General features: G+C 42.5%; 1 protein-coding gene across 3 annotated transcripts in view; it reads right to left on the bottom strand.

The window, feature by feature from the left end:
• Nucleotides 1–18,400, bottom strand: part of WNT3A (Wnt family member 3A) — a 60,779-nt gene that overhangs the window by 4,812 nt on the left and 37,567 nt on the right. For all 3 annotated transcript variants that reach the window (XR_011361767.1, XM_069959152.1, XM_069959153.1), the window contains exon 2: nucleotides 5,214–5,455. Coding sequence is in view for 2 of the 3 variants with exons in the window: in XM_069959152.1 (XP_069815253.1) it covers nucleotides 5,214–5,455 (242 nt within the window). In the remaining variant the exon portion in view is untranslated. The remainder of the gene's footprint in view (nucleotides 1–5,213; nucleotides 5,456–18,400) is intronic.

Raw genomic sequence — 18,400 nt, 5'->3', positions numbered from 1 at the left:
TATTTTATCTGGCATTAAAGATAACATCTCGGATTTGGTCTAGTTTTACTGTATGAAGACCATGTTGGGTTTTATAGCCCATGGCCTTCTATTTTACTACATCTATTATAATCTATTATAAATCTGTTAATAATATATATATATATATATATATACTTGACAGATTTCCTTTTGGCAAAAAAGGAAAGAGTGTAGCTCACTAATACCTAACATATACTGGTGTCGAGGTAACAAGGTAAAACGCACACCCTAAAAGATGCATAGAGAGAAGCACTATAATAAACAAAAAAAAGATTTCATATTTCATTTTGTCCTCTAGACATAAAACTAAGCTAAGTCTTCTGGCTGTATCTGTGATGGTAAGGAGGAGGTTCTATCTAACTCAGCAGATAGAGACACCAGTAGATAAAGGAGACAAAAGGAGCTTAGTCTCACCTTCCTTGTAGAATTACCTCGGGTCACAGAGCATGCTTAGAAAAGCATACAAAGAAAAGGGACATTTTGTCCTGTGATCCTGTGATGTTTCAAATGTTATAAAACAATGAGAAAACTTATTATTTATAATTAATGAATATCTCTTCTATGGCTTGCATAGAGGCATATGATCCTGGCGTTAAGACATGTATGGCACCCAAAACTGCAGAAAAACAATTTACGAGAGTGGCTACATTTTACTTGTGGACAGTCACTCCCATCATTGTTGACACCTTGTAGGTTTTGCCACCCATTCGTAGAAAATACTGTAACCTTTGTACAGACCTTAACACACCACACAAATTAAATCTAGATCCTAAAGACCCAAAGAGCAGTAAAAAAGTCATAACTGCCGTTTCACAGCGGAGGAAGATGAGGGTGAAAAGGTCTCAGATACCCCACCCCCACCCCGATCAGTAGAATATCTGCTTGTGACAAGTGGAAATTGGAAGGAAAGTGTCAGAACAATAGGACTGCATCAGGCCCACCTGAGGACTGAATAGGAGGTTGTGTTTGAGGGGTCTGATCACATGTGACAATTCCCCTTAACCCTGCCCGACCGGTATGGCAAATCGTCCTTATTACCTGCTGGGAGAATGAATCCCCCTTTGTGTTGGCACTGTCACGCCACATTACGTGCACAATGGCCCCAGATATTTTATATGAAATTCACCCTCAGCAGTGATTAGCAAGGACCAACTAAGTCATAGCAACCTAGAACTATGCATTCGGAGGGCCTCGCTGTCGGCCAAAAGGGAAATCCCTATTGAAATGGTTTAATAAAACAATCTAAAGGGCGTGTGAATTGTGGGCGAGCGTTCTCACTTTTTTTCTCTTTGGCTTAATCTCATGGTCTCTGAGATATTGTGCCTGCAGCATATCCCAGCGGGGAGTGGACCAGGGTCTCCCGTCAACTTCTTTTACAGAAACTTTTTCATAAAATGCTGGTGCCATTGCTTCCCGCAGAAACGAGAAACACGGATTTATCAAAAGAAGGGCCCCCCGAACACATCCTGAATGGTAACCATTCACCTTCCGCAGGTCACAAGTCATAACCTGGATTCTGGGGTCATCTTTTCAGCCCCTGCTGAACCTTACAACGTGTCACCTCCAGGCAATGAACCCAGGAAGGAAAAGCTTCCAGCCTCTGACTGGTTAACTAAGTACTCGAAAGGTCTGGCTGTGTCATGTGACCCCATCTGTTCTAATATCAGTATAAGAAGAAAACTGTGTTGTGAACCCTTTTGTTTGGAATATTGTAATATGAGTATAACCCACAAAGTAATTTTTTTTTTATCACTGTAATGATCCACACACTGTACATTACAGTAATTACTGCTGACAACCAACCCTATATCATGTGTGAGAGGTAGCCACAGCCCTGTCCCTTGTATGACATCAGTGATATAATATAATGACGTGAATAGACATCATCAAGACATTGCTCGATTAATTTAACACTTTATTTTATCGTTAAGTCAAGCAACTATTTTTTTTGCGAACGATCAGCTGCGTTTACACGGAACAATTATCGCTCAATGCGATCGTTATCGCGAAAATTCACCCAATAATTTTTCTGTGTAAACGTAGCATTATGGTGCATTTACACAGACAGATGTATCTGACAGATTTTTTAAGCCAAAGCCAGGAATGGATTTGAAAAGAGGAGAAATCTCAGCCTTTCCTTTATGACCTGTTTATAGTCTGTTCCTGGCTTTGGCTACAAAGATCTGTCAGATAAATCTGTGTGTAAAAGCACCATTAAACAAGATAACCAACCAAGCAATTGACCAATTAACCAACCAACCAACCAACCAACCATGTACTAGAATCTGAATACGCTAACCAGCCAACCAACAATTAACCAATGAAGATATTGAGATGCAAATTTAACTACATACTAAGCAGTATATGAGGATTTGAAGCAACTATCCAACCAACCAGGGCATAAAGAAGCTAACCAAATAACCAACCAAGACATAAAGGAGTTATCTTACCAACCAATCAATCAATCAACCAGCCAACCAACCAGTGATGAAGCTAACCAAGCAGCCAGACAGTGTACTAGGACACGAAGAAGATTAACAATCAACAAACCAAGCAGTCTGCAGCCATGACGTCATGTTTTTTCTATAATAGCATCAATGCTAAAAAAAACAAAAAAAACAGCAACCCTGGGTCTGCTGAGGATCACGATGCATCCAGAGTCATAATGTGTGCTGATAAATGTTTTCCCAACAAAATTACTTTTCAGCTTGGTGATTAAATGACACCAGATATTTCAGATACAGAACAACTTTAAAGCATGGGAGGATAATAGTAACGTCTCTACACTGATGGACGCCATTAAGAAATACTGAAGTACACAAAGAACCCTTAAAAGCCAAATAGACTTTGTCGCCTTTAGAAGAGATTTTGTGATATTTTGCTGTGAAACGCGCCGGCCTCCCAACTCGATTAGTGGTGGTAATGAGCTGTGACTAATATTATAACACAGGCAGAAAAAAAGACCAAAATAAAGGCTTTGAGGAATATTCTGGGGTAACAGGCGGCTCATTCTCCAGCGCCAAGGACCCTTGATCTACAGACTAATGTAAGGGGCACAAGTCACTGACAATGGGGGAAGGGGGGGCTGTGCCACTCGAAGGCTCTTTCATGTTCCTTATTCTGCTCTCGTGAAACCAGTAAAAAAAATTTTTAATGTGCATCCAAAAAGAGAAGAGTGGAAACACGAGACCCCAAATCCACGGGCCAATGCCTCAGCTGTGCAGGTAGGTCTAAAGAAGGCTAGAAATCCTTCATTATAATCTACAAAAAGTCCTGAAAAAAACACCTTCCCCAACAGTTGCTACAGAAATTCCATTATACAGCTCTCTAACTATGCAGCAAGGGCTGCATGGGCATCGTAAGTGATATCCATGCGGCCATTGCTTTAAAAGTCTAAAATATAAAATTTTATACATACCTCTCCACAGTCACAGTGTTCTCCTCGCTTCTGCCCGCAGCCGCCAATGGAACTTCAGAGCTAGTCTCTGAAGTGACAGGCTGCTCAGCCAATCACTGGCCGCAGCAGTCACATCTAGGCCACTGATTGGCTGAGTGCCCTATCACTTCAGAGACCGTCTCTGAAGTTCTAGCAGCAACTGTGGGTAGCGGGCAGAAGTGAGGAGAACAATGGAAGCTTGGACAAGTATGTATGAACTTTATTTTTTTACACATTCATCGGCCGTCAGTCACGCATCGCCATTACATGTGGCAATGCGCCCCTGGCAATAAATGATTTTTAGGTTGGAACAAACATAATCAGCCGATAATGGTTTTCATTAGCTGATTGTTTTTATTACACGGAGCAATAATCTGCTAGAAATAGATTAGAAAAATGAGTGTTATAGTCCATGCTTATAGAAAGAAAACTTATAGGGTCTGTCTAGTCTTGTAGCAAGAAAACTTAAAGAGAATGTCTAGTCGTGTAGTAAGAAAACCTAAAGGGACTGTCCTAATTTGAAAAAGAGTAACTTTTTTCTTAGGATTTTAGAGGTGGGACTTAAAAAGTTTAAAAATTAGGTTAAGTGGTTGGACAACTTAAAAAAATATAAAGCAGCATCGGCAGAATTTTGATAGCTAAGACCTCTATAGAGCAGAGCTTTTCAAACTTCTTCTACTGGAGCCTCACCCAACAGACCAAGGCAATGCCTGGGCCTTACCAGACTGACCAAGAGGGAGCCTGGGCCTCACTATCTGTGGTGAATGTCCATTTAAAAGTTCAGAATAATGCTAGGGCTACCTTTCACCTGTCTTCTAAGCTCGATATGCTAATAAAGCAAGTACAAAATAAATTAATAATGTTGTTAAAATGCAGATTTCTGCAAACAGCAAAAGGACTGGCTCCTCAGCAGGGCCTCACCAACAACTAGGGGCGCCTCACTGGTGAGGCCCGCCTCACAGTTTGAGAAGCACTGCTATAGAGCACCTCCAGTTGAGGGGGTTACATTTGTTAATCAAGCAGCACTGTGCACCATAATTATTTTTCTAATACACATTAGTTTTGAGTTTGGTACTGGTATAGGTTTTTGAGTGCCTGTCCTCCTTGCCTCATTCTGATATCTTTTCATAGCATGAGACCAAGTGCCACAGACTTAAATTAACCTAGGTCTTGTGCTGGAGGTGGGAACTATGGGGACTCAGTGGGAAGCTTCATCTCATAAGGCATAGTTAGATGATTAGTGGAGCGGGGAGGGCATATGATTTATATGAGAACAATGACTGCACAGTACTGCGTCATCTTTCACTAATCACTGGATATACACTTTAAGGTTATGTTCACATGGCGTAAAACACCGGCCCTTCTGTGACCCGGCCAGGTCACAGAACGTCCGGTGTCTGTGAAGATCATCCTGGCCGGTACTGCAGTACCAGCTGGATGATCTTCCTTTGTGCTGAATTGGCCGCATCCGTGTGTGTCCGCATCCGCACACTCCATTGTGTGACTTGTCAGGCTTGTGCGGCTGCTATTCAATGAATAGCGGCTGCACAAAACTGACAAGTCAGTTTTTCGTGCGGCCGCTAGGGATCCCGGACGGAGTGTATACTATGTGTCAGCCTGCAGTGCACGTAAGTTTTGAATTAATCACAGCTGTTGTTGCGAATCGGCAACAATGGGCGTAATTAATTTAAAACTTACGTTGTGTGAACATGGCCTAAGGGTTAATAGTGATCATTCAATAAGGAACCATCTTTACCTTTATCCAGCACTGGGCCGAAAATTGCCAGGTTGTCATTTACTGTTGTACAATTCCACCTCCTCCCGCGAAATTGGTGCTGACACTCCTGGATGCCGATTTTGACTCCTTCGGCCACGCTGGGCATTATCTCCATATAATTCCGGCAGAACCGCATCTGTTTGGCTACAAGGCCAGGGATGGTTCCGCATGGGATGGGCTGAGTTCCAAGGGACGAGTACTGCTGACTGACAGCCAACGACCTGAAACAGAAACACAAATATGTAAAATGATGAGTGACTGATGATGTCATGTGTATGTTGAGATCACATCACAAGAGCTATAAGATGTTTAGTGCCCCAGGTATAAGGAAGCTGAGGTATGAGGAGCTCAGGTAGTCAACAGCAATTTTCTTTCTTTGCAGGATCCTTGACCTAAAGTATTCCTTCCACATCAAAAGAGAGCTCTACAGAATCTAGCAAACAGCTGTGCATGCCTCAGCTTCCCTTATATTCACAATATAGGTGGAGATAGCCTTTAAATCATTATTTTTACTGCATTTGGTTAGCCAGTGATTTTGTGTTGAGCTTTCGTCACCATTACCAGTTCTCTATTCTACTATGTATGTAGCTAGAAAGAAAAGTCTATTCTTCAGTGACGTTGTAGGCAAGAACACAGTCATATACTTGGAAGACCGTATCTGTTGATACCTATGCCTATAGAAAGTTCTGACATCATGGTTAATGAATGATAATGTCACTTTGTCTGTACACCTCGTGTCATCTAAACTAAGAGGGGAGGGCATCTAAGACTGGCCTAAAGGAAAGCACGATACTCTCTCCACAGTCACCATCGTAGAGTGAGCTAGGTGTGAACATCACTGGCCAACTACATGCCTTGGACATGTAATGGCGACATATCTCACATTGTCATCATTCCTCTTAATATACAGTGTTAAATGGATCTGTTTAGGGATTTTCTGCTCCATCAACACCAAAAGGCTCAGGTACATTTGGATTTTGTCCCTCTCAGCTCCTGGTTTACCTATGGGCCCACTACTTTTTGCCCCATGTTCTTTGTCTTTTGGTCTCTGTAACCACACAAACTGACTCTCCACCGAGCGCTGTGCATTATTTTTCTAACTAGGCCGGATGTGCTGATATATGTGGGTGTCGGAGTGCCCAAATCCTAATAACACAACGTACACAGAGACTCGATATACTGTACATTATGTGATTGGACCTGAGTTGGGGCTGCTCATCGTATGGACCAGCTGACCGATCATGTTACAGAATCCACATGGAAGCCACCATTCACACTCTGAACTGCATTTAAAGGGTTTGTCTGATTTTTACAAATTTGTATTGTCAGAAGGGTCCTACAAAAAAGCTGATCATACATTATCCATACATATAAGATAGCTGTCCATCATCCTTCATCTCCTCTATCCTCTACAGACTTCTTTGTCTCCTCCAGAGCCTATGTCTCCTCTGGACCCCTTTGTCCCCTCCAGATTCTTCTCATCCTTCCTCCGGACTTCACTGTCTCTCCTCCATTGCCTTCCAGACCCATCTGTCCTACTCCAGACCTCTCTGTCCCTTCCAGACTCCCCTGTTCGGCAGACCCCTGTATTTAATTCCAGATTCCTCTGTCCTACTTTAGACTCCTCTTTTCCTTGAGGTCCCTCTGTATTGCATAGTGTTTTGTAGAAATAATGTGCTGTCCATAAAATGCAGGACACAGAGAGTATCTGATGAAGGTCCCTAAGAGGATTCCCCTTCACTAATTCATAACTCTCATTTCGTATCGGAAAAAAGTTTTATATGTGGGGAAAAAAAACACATATAAACTGAGGAGGAGCGTGGTGGTTTTGGAAGAAAGCAGCCATGTTTTTCTAAGCCTTAGGTCTCATTCACACATTCAGTGATTTTTCTGCGTTGCAAAACCTTTTGCTATTTTTTCTCCGTGATCCGTGGAAAATCATCCGGATTTGCATGCGTAACTGCACCCGTTTCTGTAAAATGTGAATAGTACTAGTTTGCATAGATTTGATCCGTGTTTTTTGTGGATGTCACAGATGTAACATCGGTAAAAAATATGGATCCCATAGACTTCTGTTGGTAATCCGTACTGTAATTACAATCCGCACTAGGACATGTCCTTTTTTTATGGAATGGATTACAAATTAAAATTAACACAGACTGTGTGAATAGCCCAATATAAATCAATGGGTACTAAGTTGAACTGTGATTACAGATCCGGATTAGGGACAACTTTACGGGATGTGTGAATAAGGCCTTAAGAACCCCTTTACACTGCAGCTAGACAGCTCTGGCACCGATTTACCTCTCCTGGAACAACAGGATGAGGCAGTTAAAATCCACCATGCCTGATCCTTCTATCCCCTGCATCATCTATTAGAGGAGAGTTATAAGGCAAACATACAGTTCGTCAAGTTCAGACAAATTTTTTTCATTCCCAGATGCTGCATTTAGTGTATGGGCACCTGTACAGTTTTTCCTTTACTTGTATTGCTGTGCTACACATGAACCAGGAAGCTCCGGATTTGCATCTATAAAACCCTGCATGAAATTACAGGCACACAATTGACTATATATAAGATAAACCTATGATTATCACCAGTAACAATGCGACTGGAGTCTACTGGGGGTCCTGGGGCTATCTGTAATCCCCCGGCTGACAGCTGGGTCTAACATTAGGGAGATATGTGGTGCATCTTATAAATCCACAGCCCTGCACGATCTCTGGCCTCATCCACGGAAGTGACTCACCCTCATTATACAACGTTGTGATCTCACACCACACAGTCTCTCAGGAAGAGAACAAATTGATTTAATTTTACAGGCCGCGGCTTGCTGCAATAATTGGAGAAATTTCCACCTCTCCAGACCGGTCTGACCCGACCTGAGCTCTCGCTCCCAGCTGTTTGCTGCCTTGTACCTCCCTCTCAGCCGAGTTATTATAGCGTTATATATTGAGTGTGAAGATAAGATTCCTGCAAAGTTGTGATGTCACCCCTATAGAAGGCACTGGTCTGTAAGAGATGTCACCTAACAGCACCAAAATTGTTTACTTACTTCCCTGCAGCCCCCACTTCTCTACAACCTAGTCTGAAAGGTCCTACCTATCTCATAATTCTATGTTCTACCAGAAAGACATCCAAAATGCATGATATCATTTCTGCATAAATCAGTAGGACATATGATCAGATGAAATTCAGTAATATGGGAAGGTGGCATCCTCTTCCCTTCACATCTGCCCGCAGTTCCGCTTTCCCTGCCTGCAGGTTCTCTATAAAGGTTCATAAAACTTTTGAGTCGCTAAAATATTCATCTAGTGTAATGCGATAAATAGCAGACAGGGGGAGCAGTGAGGGGAGGGATTGATCTGTGATGGGCTGTGTGCTGTGAGAGGGGAGGAGTGAGGAGGGGGATGCAGCTGCAGATTGCCTATTTATCTTGGACTGTGAAAGTTAAAAAGTAAAGAGGGGCATGCAGCTCCTCTCTTTATATATCCATAAGACTATACAATGTTTAATGTGGTGGTGGGAAGAGGGGGTGAAGCTGCAGGTTCTGTATCTAGAATGGGGTGCTGTGAGAGGAGAGGGCTGAAGGGGGGGGGATGTAGCTGCAGTTGGAGGCTCTGTATCTAGATATGAATGCTGTGAAAGGGGGATGTATCTGTAGCTGCTCTATATATCTATGAACTCAGTGTAAACTTAATCATAAATTAACCTAATAATAATAAAGGAAATAATCTAAGGGTGGGCTAGATGGATCAGGGGAGTGGGGGGAGTTCTGTTGACAGACTTCTGTGTCTCTAAAATGTATAAAAAAAATGTTTCTGCTACCCTCTAGGGCATGGGTCTCCAAACTGTGGCCCTCCAGCTGTTAGAAAACCACAATTCCCATCATACCCAGACAGCTAAAGCTTTGGATTTGTCTGTCCAGGTATGATGGGAAATGTAGTATTGCAACAGCTGCAGGGCCGCAGTTTGGAGACCCATGCTGTAGGGGGATCTGCAGAGCAGGATAAATTATTAATTGATTACCTTGATCTGTGGGCCGAAGGCAACTAGACAGAGAAAAGGGCAAACAGCACACCCAGAAGAGGACCACTCTAAATACTAAATTAGAAAAGTAATACTAGCAATGTATGTCACTAATAAGAATCTGGCTCAGTCTCGGCTGTATACACCAGCATTGACTTGCAGAATGGTGCTGCCTACTGCTCGGTAAATCCAGCCTTTCGGAGTCACTGCCAAAGTAAATACTGAGCATAGATCACAATCCAGGAGAAGTCATTCTGAGTCTGGGACTCTAATGCTCCTTAATGCCCCTGGTTGCTGCTCCCTCTCATGGATGGAGACGTTGCCTTAAGGATTGTACGTCTGCCGCAGAACGTGTTTGCGATGTAGCAAGAATGTTATATCAGCGTCCCATCCCTGTCTTCTACAGCCAAATACAGCAAATATTAAACCTCTGCAAGATTTTGGCTGTCATCAAAGAAGACTCCAAGACAAATAAGTGGAACGTGGAACCATTTAAGATGTCAGCTCTGAAGGTCTATGCCGGTTACCCCCCCCCCCATAGACCATGATGATCACAGGGTTATTACATATCATGGAGTTGCCACAATTCTGTTCAACGATGAATCAAAAGCTCTGCTCATCCTGAGTTCTCTGGTTTATACTTGCCAGAATGCTAGAACTACATCAAAAGCCACAACGATTAAATGGATTGATGCAGAAGGACCACAGACAATTCCTACAGATCCTGTAGTCATCACCATTAGGGAAGGCCACCAAGATCACTGGGTGAAACAACAATCAAGATGACAATGTAGAATAAACTCAAGTGATACACATGTAAGAAGAGTAGAAATCCTTTCCTCACGCCAGGGCAAAACTCCCCTTAACAGAAAGGAGTTGTGACTCTCCGAGACCAACCCATGATAGGGTTGTCCGGCGGTCGGCATTTTTTAAAATATATTTCTGCTGGTGCATATAAAACAGTAAACATGTTATCCTGAAGAAGTTGGATAAAGCCCTAAGGATATGTGGAAAACATGGATATAGTCATTGGCTGTATCCATGTTTTCCAGACAACCCTAGGGCTTTATCCAACTTCAGCAGCCCCAACTAATCAAATGCCGAAAGATTGGGTTCGGATGAACTCGAGCATGCTCGAGGTTCGCTCATCTCTAGAGAGGGCTGCCACTCCTGAGATGAGTTTGTCTTGGATGTGGAGACTCTACAGTCAATAGGGGACATCAGCAACACCAGAGGAGAACACCGAGGGAGTGCGGACAGGTAAGAATAAAACGCAAATGACGAAGTGTCCATTTACAATCAGCAGTGATCTGTAGGGAAACCGGATAGTAAAGGTTCAATTTCCCTGCAGCGCCACCGCTGGAGACATGAAGTATTAAACAGTGCCCATTCATATCAATGGGCTGTCTTTGTAATGCAGGACAGGTATGTCTTCCAGAGACCCTTTTAGTAATCCCTTTTAATTTTGGACAAGAGACGAGCATCCCAAACAGATGACCCCCACCCTCTATATTTACCAATAGATGTTTCTTTGTTTAACCCAGACAAACCATATGAAGAGGTAATTTAAGATGACTTCTGCAGCTTTCAACAGAAGCCTTCATTGCATTGATACACTCATGGAACTTTATGTTTTCTTTAGCTGGTTGCCCAGATATAGTCAGTTTAAAGAGTGTTCCTGTATAGAAACAATGGCGCTTATGGCATCCAGGATCTGGGCCGCCCTTTCCAAAAGGGACAGAGTGATAAAACAGAACCATAAACATCAGACCCAGGATGAAACAAGGGGGTTCCATTCATGACCTCAACCCTTTTCTCTGATCTACCGTTAAGGTTGGGTCATCCTTCATTACATGGCTATCCACTGCCCGGTCCAACTCAAAGACAAACCCCCGGGGGGGGGGGGGGGGGGGGCATATCTTCCCGCACATAACAAGACGGTGTAACTGATAATAAGTGTCCATCACTTGCTACACCTCCCAGGTATCCCCCTCAGAAGTCTGAACAATGGTGTGACCTCTCTATTGTACCGCTTACCATGTTTGTAGCTTCCCTTGCAGGGGTCACGAAGGACGCCCGTCTTGCCCTGTTTCTACGACCTTGATACTATCATATTACCTTTTTTAAGCGCCCACCCAGATAATGAGCCCCTGACACGAGCGGAAGACAATGCTATCCAGTAAAACACATCATAGAGGAGCCCCCCCCCCCCCCCCTTATCCCTTTTTGCAGGCTCGGGTTTCCCGGGGAGAATTAATTAAACTGATCGGGTGACTGGGATCCCATAGTGTGTTCTTACTCCTATAATCACATGGATCGTACAAGAATTGTATAAGATCATCCTCAGAATTATCACCAGTTATTTAAACATGTCCTATGTGTCAGGTATGGGCACTTTCTCCCAGGGTATGCTCCATCCTCCATGTTGCTCCTTCCTCAGGAGGAAGCAGAGACTTTTATGTGTACATTTCTTAATGACAAGTTTACAGTTTCCATAAATCAAGAGACGTTAACAAGGAATTTTATATGGAGCCTGTAAAAACATCCAGGACGGCTCAGTGCCGAACTGTCAATGAGGCCGACATATCAAGAGGGGAGCACACAATGGTTCTCTATGAGGATGACTGTAAATTATAGAAAATGTCTCAGGAGAAAAGATTCATTAGATCCAGTAATTATCAATCAGGATTCGCCTTTCTGGAGGGGATTTCTTTCTGTGACGCATTCCTCCTGCTCACCTATATCATTATACATCCAGCTCATCAGACTGCTGTGTCCCGGGGCCATGTTCCTACATTGTTACTGTGAGGAGGCTGCTCCACAGACAGCTCCACTGCCACAACATGTCAACTCTGCTTCATATATACCTGGTATATGTGTGATTTACCAAAAAGCATCGCTGGTCAAAACCACATCACCACCTACTCCAAAGACCACAATATTCTCAGATCTATAGATATGTAGGAGTGATAGTCACATATAGTCCCATCATAGTAGCACATATCACCATTACACCATCACATAGCCATTATACCACTATATAGTCCCATCACAGAACCACATATCACCATCAGGGCCGGCGTCAGCACTCGATTTACTGGGACAAGTGCCGGGGGCCCCTGCGCCTCCAGGGGACCACCCCAGTCGCCGGGTGCTGTGCCTGGCTCTCTAAAGGCCCTACTAGACAGAACGATTATCGGCCGTTACGGCCGATAATCATCCCCTGTAATAGAAAGCAACAATCAGCCAACATGAACGATGTTGAAGGAGAGAACTGGAGGAGAGAACTTCTGGTTCAGACAGCTGTGCTACGCGCTGTCTGCACCGGAACCTCTGAATAGCGGCTTCAGATCAAAGGAGAAAGAGAGAGTGCAGGGGACAGAGGTGAGTATACTTTTTTTTTGTCTTACACAACAGGGGCCACAGTAAGGAATTATAAAATATGAATGCTGCAGGGGGGAAGGGTAAACTATATGAGAAATGCTGTAGAGGGGGGCTATACAATACATAGGGCAATGCTGTAGACGGGGGAGCTGTACTATGTGGGGGATGCTGTAGAGGGGGGCCATCTGATACATGGCGGATGCTGTAGAGGGGGGAGCTGTGCTATGTGGGGGATGCTGTAGAGGACAGCCATCTAATACATGGGAGATGCTGTAGAGAGGAGACTATATCATATGGGGGATGCTGTAGAGGGAGGACTATACTATATGGGGGATACTGTAGAGGGGGAAGTATACTATAAGAGGGATGCTTTAGAGGGGGTATACTATATAGGAAACACTGCAGAGGGGGACCTTTACCATATGGAGGCACAGTGGGGACTATACTATATTAGGGCACAGAGTGGGTCTAATAGCATGTGGTGGTAGGAAGAAAAGGTTTGACTACTTGGGAGTACAGAGAGGGACAGCACAGCACAGGGAAAGCCTATCATCATATGGGAACATAGAAGGGGTCTAACTACTATATGGAAGTTCAGAGGGATCTAACTACAATATGGGAGCACACAGGGGATCAACTTATTAAATGGAAGTACAGAGGGCTGTTATTACTATATGGGGGAACAGATGTGCTGGAGCAAAGAACCTAAACTGTTTCTCTGGCAGATTCTGGAGAGAAGAGTTGTTGCTTGGTCCAGATGGATGGAAAGAAAAAGAAAAGTGAGCAACTCAGATCAGAAAAGAAGTCACCTGTAAGTCACTGGATATAAGTCTAAGGGTACGTTCACACTTACCGGATCCGCAGCGTATTTTCCGCTGCGGATCCGCAGCAGATTTCATTTAAATAACTGAACACAGCAACAAACCTGCACCATCAAATCTGCTGCAGATCTGCTGCGGATCCTGTAGGTGTGAACGCACCCTCAAAGTGCAACATTTTAAATTTTACTTAGAACCTTTCTCAATAATGCCAAAGGGGGCCTAAGTACAATACAGGGACACACATAATTTTTTGATCTCTGTAGTACCTACTGTAGCCACGTGATTGGCTCCACAAAGGGGCCCACTAAGGCCCTGTCGCCCAAGGGCCTACAGAAACCTGGAACCGGCACTGATCACCATCATACAACAAAAAGTCATTATACCACTACATAGACCGATCATAGTACCATATATCATCATCATACCGTAATATAATTATAATACTATATAGTACAAACGTACCAAATATTACCATCACACCATCATATAATCATTATACTATATTGTCCCATCATAGTACCACATATTACCATCACACCATCATATAGTCATTATACCACCATATAATGCCATCACAGTATCAATATAACACTATAGTATATAATCATTATACTATATAGTCCCATCATAGTACCACATATTACCATCACACCATCATATAGTCATTATACCACCATATAGTGCCATCACAGTATCAATATAACACTATAATATATAGTCATTATACTATATAGTCCCATCATAGTGCCATATATCATCATAGTACCACATTTTAAGTAATATACCTGACTGAATATCAAAAGTAAGGGTTTAGCCGCTGTGCCCTCTTTCAGCGGAGAGCCGCGGAGGCGCGTGAACCCTACCATTGACACAGATGAAAGGTGGGATTACTCTTTTTGAACAGCCCCTAAAGGTGGAGGTGGGGGGATCACTTAGGTAATAGTGAGCACAACATAATATATTTTAATTTATCTTTTAAAAATACTTTGTAGGGGAATTAAAAAAACATTAAACCTTAGGAAGGTTCCAAGAAATAAGACCTTGGTGATATAGACCTAAGTAGATCATGTGTAAATGTGTAAAAAAACAAAAATAAAAAAAAGAAGCAACATTTGCAACAAAAAAAAGTATGATTGCCACAGAAAGTAATATGAATCCCCAAATATTTTATTCACCTATATAAATAATAAGAAACTTAAAACTGAAATTGTTGCCCTACTCAAAATAATGTAGGTGTAATAGTGGAAGGGGGATGAAGAAAAGGCCAATCTACTAAATTTCTTCTCTAAAGTAAATCTCCCAATGAATCTCACTGGCCTAACCCAACATTAAAAACATTAAAATATACAAAATAGGGGTCTTTGGAGCCTCAGTTGCGCGTCTTAACATGGGAATAGCCAGGTATCCCTCCAGGGAAGGAAAAGCTGTTGTCAAGGGGGAGATCACCAAACCATCCTGATATGTAGTCCCACTCGGTTGTGAGTATTGGAACATAAATAGGGAAATACCAGGGTGGCCTCATTTGCGTCAAGGTCTAATTCAGTTGCAAGTATTGCGAGTTTACCAAAGCGAGGCATCCATCCACAGACAGCTGTTTCAGGGTATTGCCCCTCATCAGTGTGGAGTAGGATTCTGGCTACCGGGGGCAATGAAAAATAGACCAACAAAACGAAACAATCACCGAGCTCAGGAAGATCAGTGAAAAAAATGCAATAAAGTACTTTGCAAAGAAATTTGATACTGTGCCATTGGTCATTGATGAAATATACTCAGATTGGGTCATAGTAAGTAATAGTAAGGTCATAGAAAGGTTGAGAACCACTGTTGTAGACGGACTACAGAGTAGAATTTCCGTATTTGCAGATGACAATAACCTGGGTTAAATACTAACCATAGTGGAGGAGGAGACTATATCAAGGGGATCTGGGGAAACTAGAAATACAGGCGACAGAGAAATGGCAAACAAGGTTCCATGCGAATAAATGTAAAGTTCTGCAAGTACAGTTATGGGCTAAATAATAAATTATGGGATGCATCAAAAGAGGCATAGATGCTAAAGATGAGAACATAGTTTTGCCTCTTTATAAATCACTAGACAAATCACACATGGAATACTGTGTACAGTTTTGGGTACCTGTATATAAGAAGGACATGGTTAAACTCAAGCGGGTACAGAGAACCACAGGCAACCAAGGTACAGGCAACCAAGATAATTAAGGGAATTGGTGGGTTACAGGACCAGGACAGGTTATCAAGCTTGGGGCTACTTAGTTTAGAAAAAAAGACGTCTTAGGGGCCATCTGATCCCAATGTACAAATATATGAATGGACAGTACAGAGGTCTTTGTAGTGATCTTTTTAGTCCTAGGTCTGTAACCATGACAAGGGGGCATCCTCTACGTCTAGAGGAAAGAATATTTCACCATCAGCATAGACACAGATTCTTTACTGTAAGAGCTGTGAGACTATGGAACTCTCTGTCTCATGATGTTGTCATGGCTGACTACTGGTTATGCTCAGCCAATCGAGGCTGAGCAGCTGATGATGTGGCAGATGATGACGAAGATGACGTCGTTGACCCAAGATGGCCGCCGGGGTCAACAGCAATTCAGTAAGTATACCGCACCACACTTCCCGGGTGGGGGGGGGGACACGGGGAAGGGGGCCATTCACTTAAATAACACACATTACAAAGTTGTATAACTTTGTAATGTGTGTTATTTAGTGAATAAATGTTAAACGCCGCACTACCTCTTTAATGTCTTTTTTTCAACCTTATTGACAATGTAACTATATAATCATTATACCACTATATATTCCCATTATAGTACCACATATATCATGTAGTCATTATATCATATAGTCCCATCATAGTAGCACATATCACTATTACACCGTTGTATAGTCTTTATACCACTTTATAGTGCAATCATAGTACCACATATCATCACACCATCATATATTTATTGTACCACTATATAGTCCATTATTGTACCACATGTCATCTTACATCATATGGTCATTATACCACTTTATAGTCCCATGACAGTACACACATATCATCATCATTATATCACTATACAGTGGTACCTCGGTTCTCCAAATTGATTAGTTCCAGGAGGCAGTTTGAAAACCGAGCAGTGTTTTTCCATATGAAATAATGTAAATGTGTTTAATTGGTTCCAGCACCAACCAATAATTACCTACAATACTCATTTATTACATTGATAAGTGACCAGTCTAATCACTGCAATGCTGTACAGAACAGCACTATATACTGTACAGTACATTATACACAAGAAACATTCAATAAACCCAACAATGATAGTACAGTAGTCACCAGCTCCTCACTCATCCTATATTGTATAGAGTCCCCCCCATCCCAGCACTGTAAAGTATGGGATATGGTGGTGCACTGACTGTACTACTACTGTACTGTATATGCACTCCAGCAATCTTATACAGTACAGAATTGGAGATGATGGTGCACTGACTGTACTACTACTGTACTGTATATGCACTCCAGCAGTCTTATACAGTACAGGATGGGTGATGGTGGTGCACTGACTGTACTACTACTGTACTGTATATGCACTCCAGCAATCTTACACAGTACAGGATGGGAGATGGTGGTGCACTGACTGTACTACTACTGTGCTGTATATGCACTCCAGCAGTCTTATACAGTACAGGATGGGAGATGGTGGTGCACTAACTATACTACTACTGTGCTGTATATGCACTCCAACAATCCTATAAAGTACAAGATGTGAGATGGTGGTGCACTGACTGTACTACTACTGTACTGTTTATGCACTCCAGCAGTCTTATACAGTACAGAATAGGAGATGGTGGTGCACTGACTGTACTACTACTGTACTGTATATGCTCTCCAGCAATCTTAAACAGTACAAGATGTGAGATGGTGGTGCACTCACTGTACTACTACTGTACTGTATATGCACTCCAGCAATCTTACACAGTACAGGATGGGAGGTGGTGGTGCACTGACTGTACAACTACTGTACTGTATATGCACTCCAGCAATCTTATACAGTACAGGATGGGTGATGGTGGTGCACTGACTGTACTACTACTGTACTGTATATGCACTCCAGCAATCTTACACAGTACAGGATGGGAGATGGTGGTGCACTGACTGTACTACTACTGTGCTGTATATGCACTCCAGCAGTCTTATACAGTACAGGATGGGAGATGGTGGTGCACTAACTATACTACTACTGTGCTGTATATGCACTCCAACAATCCTATAAAGTACAAGATGTGAGATGGTGGTGCACTGACTGTACTACTACTGTACTGTTTATGCACTCCAGCAGTCTTATACAGTACAGAATAGGAGATGGTGGTGCACTGACTGTACTACTACTGTACTGTATATGCTCTCCAGCAATCTTAAACAGTACAAGATGTGAGATGGTGGTGCACTGACTGTACTACTACTTTACTGTATATGCACTCCAGCAATCTTACACAGTACAGGATGGGAGATGGTGGTGCACTGACTGTACAACTACTGTACTGTATATGTACTGTATGTGAAGCCTCACCAGTGCTAAACTCACCAGGTACAACCCATGATCCCCTCTTGCAAACAAGTTCAGATACTGAGCAAAGTTTGAATACTGAATGTTACTTCCAGGAAAAACTTTTTGAATACGGTGGTATTACTGTACTTCAAGAAAAGTGTTTGGGAACTAGCGAGAGTTTGAGAACCAAAGCAAACTTTCCTTAAAAATACTGTTTGAGTTCTGAACAGTTTAAGAACCGAGGTACCAAAGTATAGTCCATCATTCCATGTTTCCCCGAATATAAGACTTATATTAATTTTTGCTCCCAAAGATGCGCTGTGTCTTATTTTCAGGGGATGTCTTATTTTTCCATGAAGAATGAACTAGAAAAATGAA

This window comes from Dendropsophus ebraccatus, chromosome 2 (genome assembly GCF_027789765.1).
Source record: "Dendropsophus ebraccatus isolate aDenEbr1 chromosome 2, aDenEbr1.pat, whole genome shotgun sequence".
Lineage (NCBI taxonomy): Eukaryota > Metazoa > Chordata > Amphibia > Anura > Hylidae > Dendropsophus > Dendropsophus ebraccatus.
The sequence above is the reverse complement of the archived record's forward strand: the minus strand, read 5'-3'. Positions and strand labels throughout refer to the sequence as shown.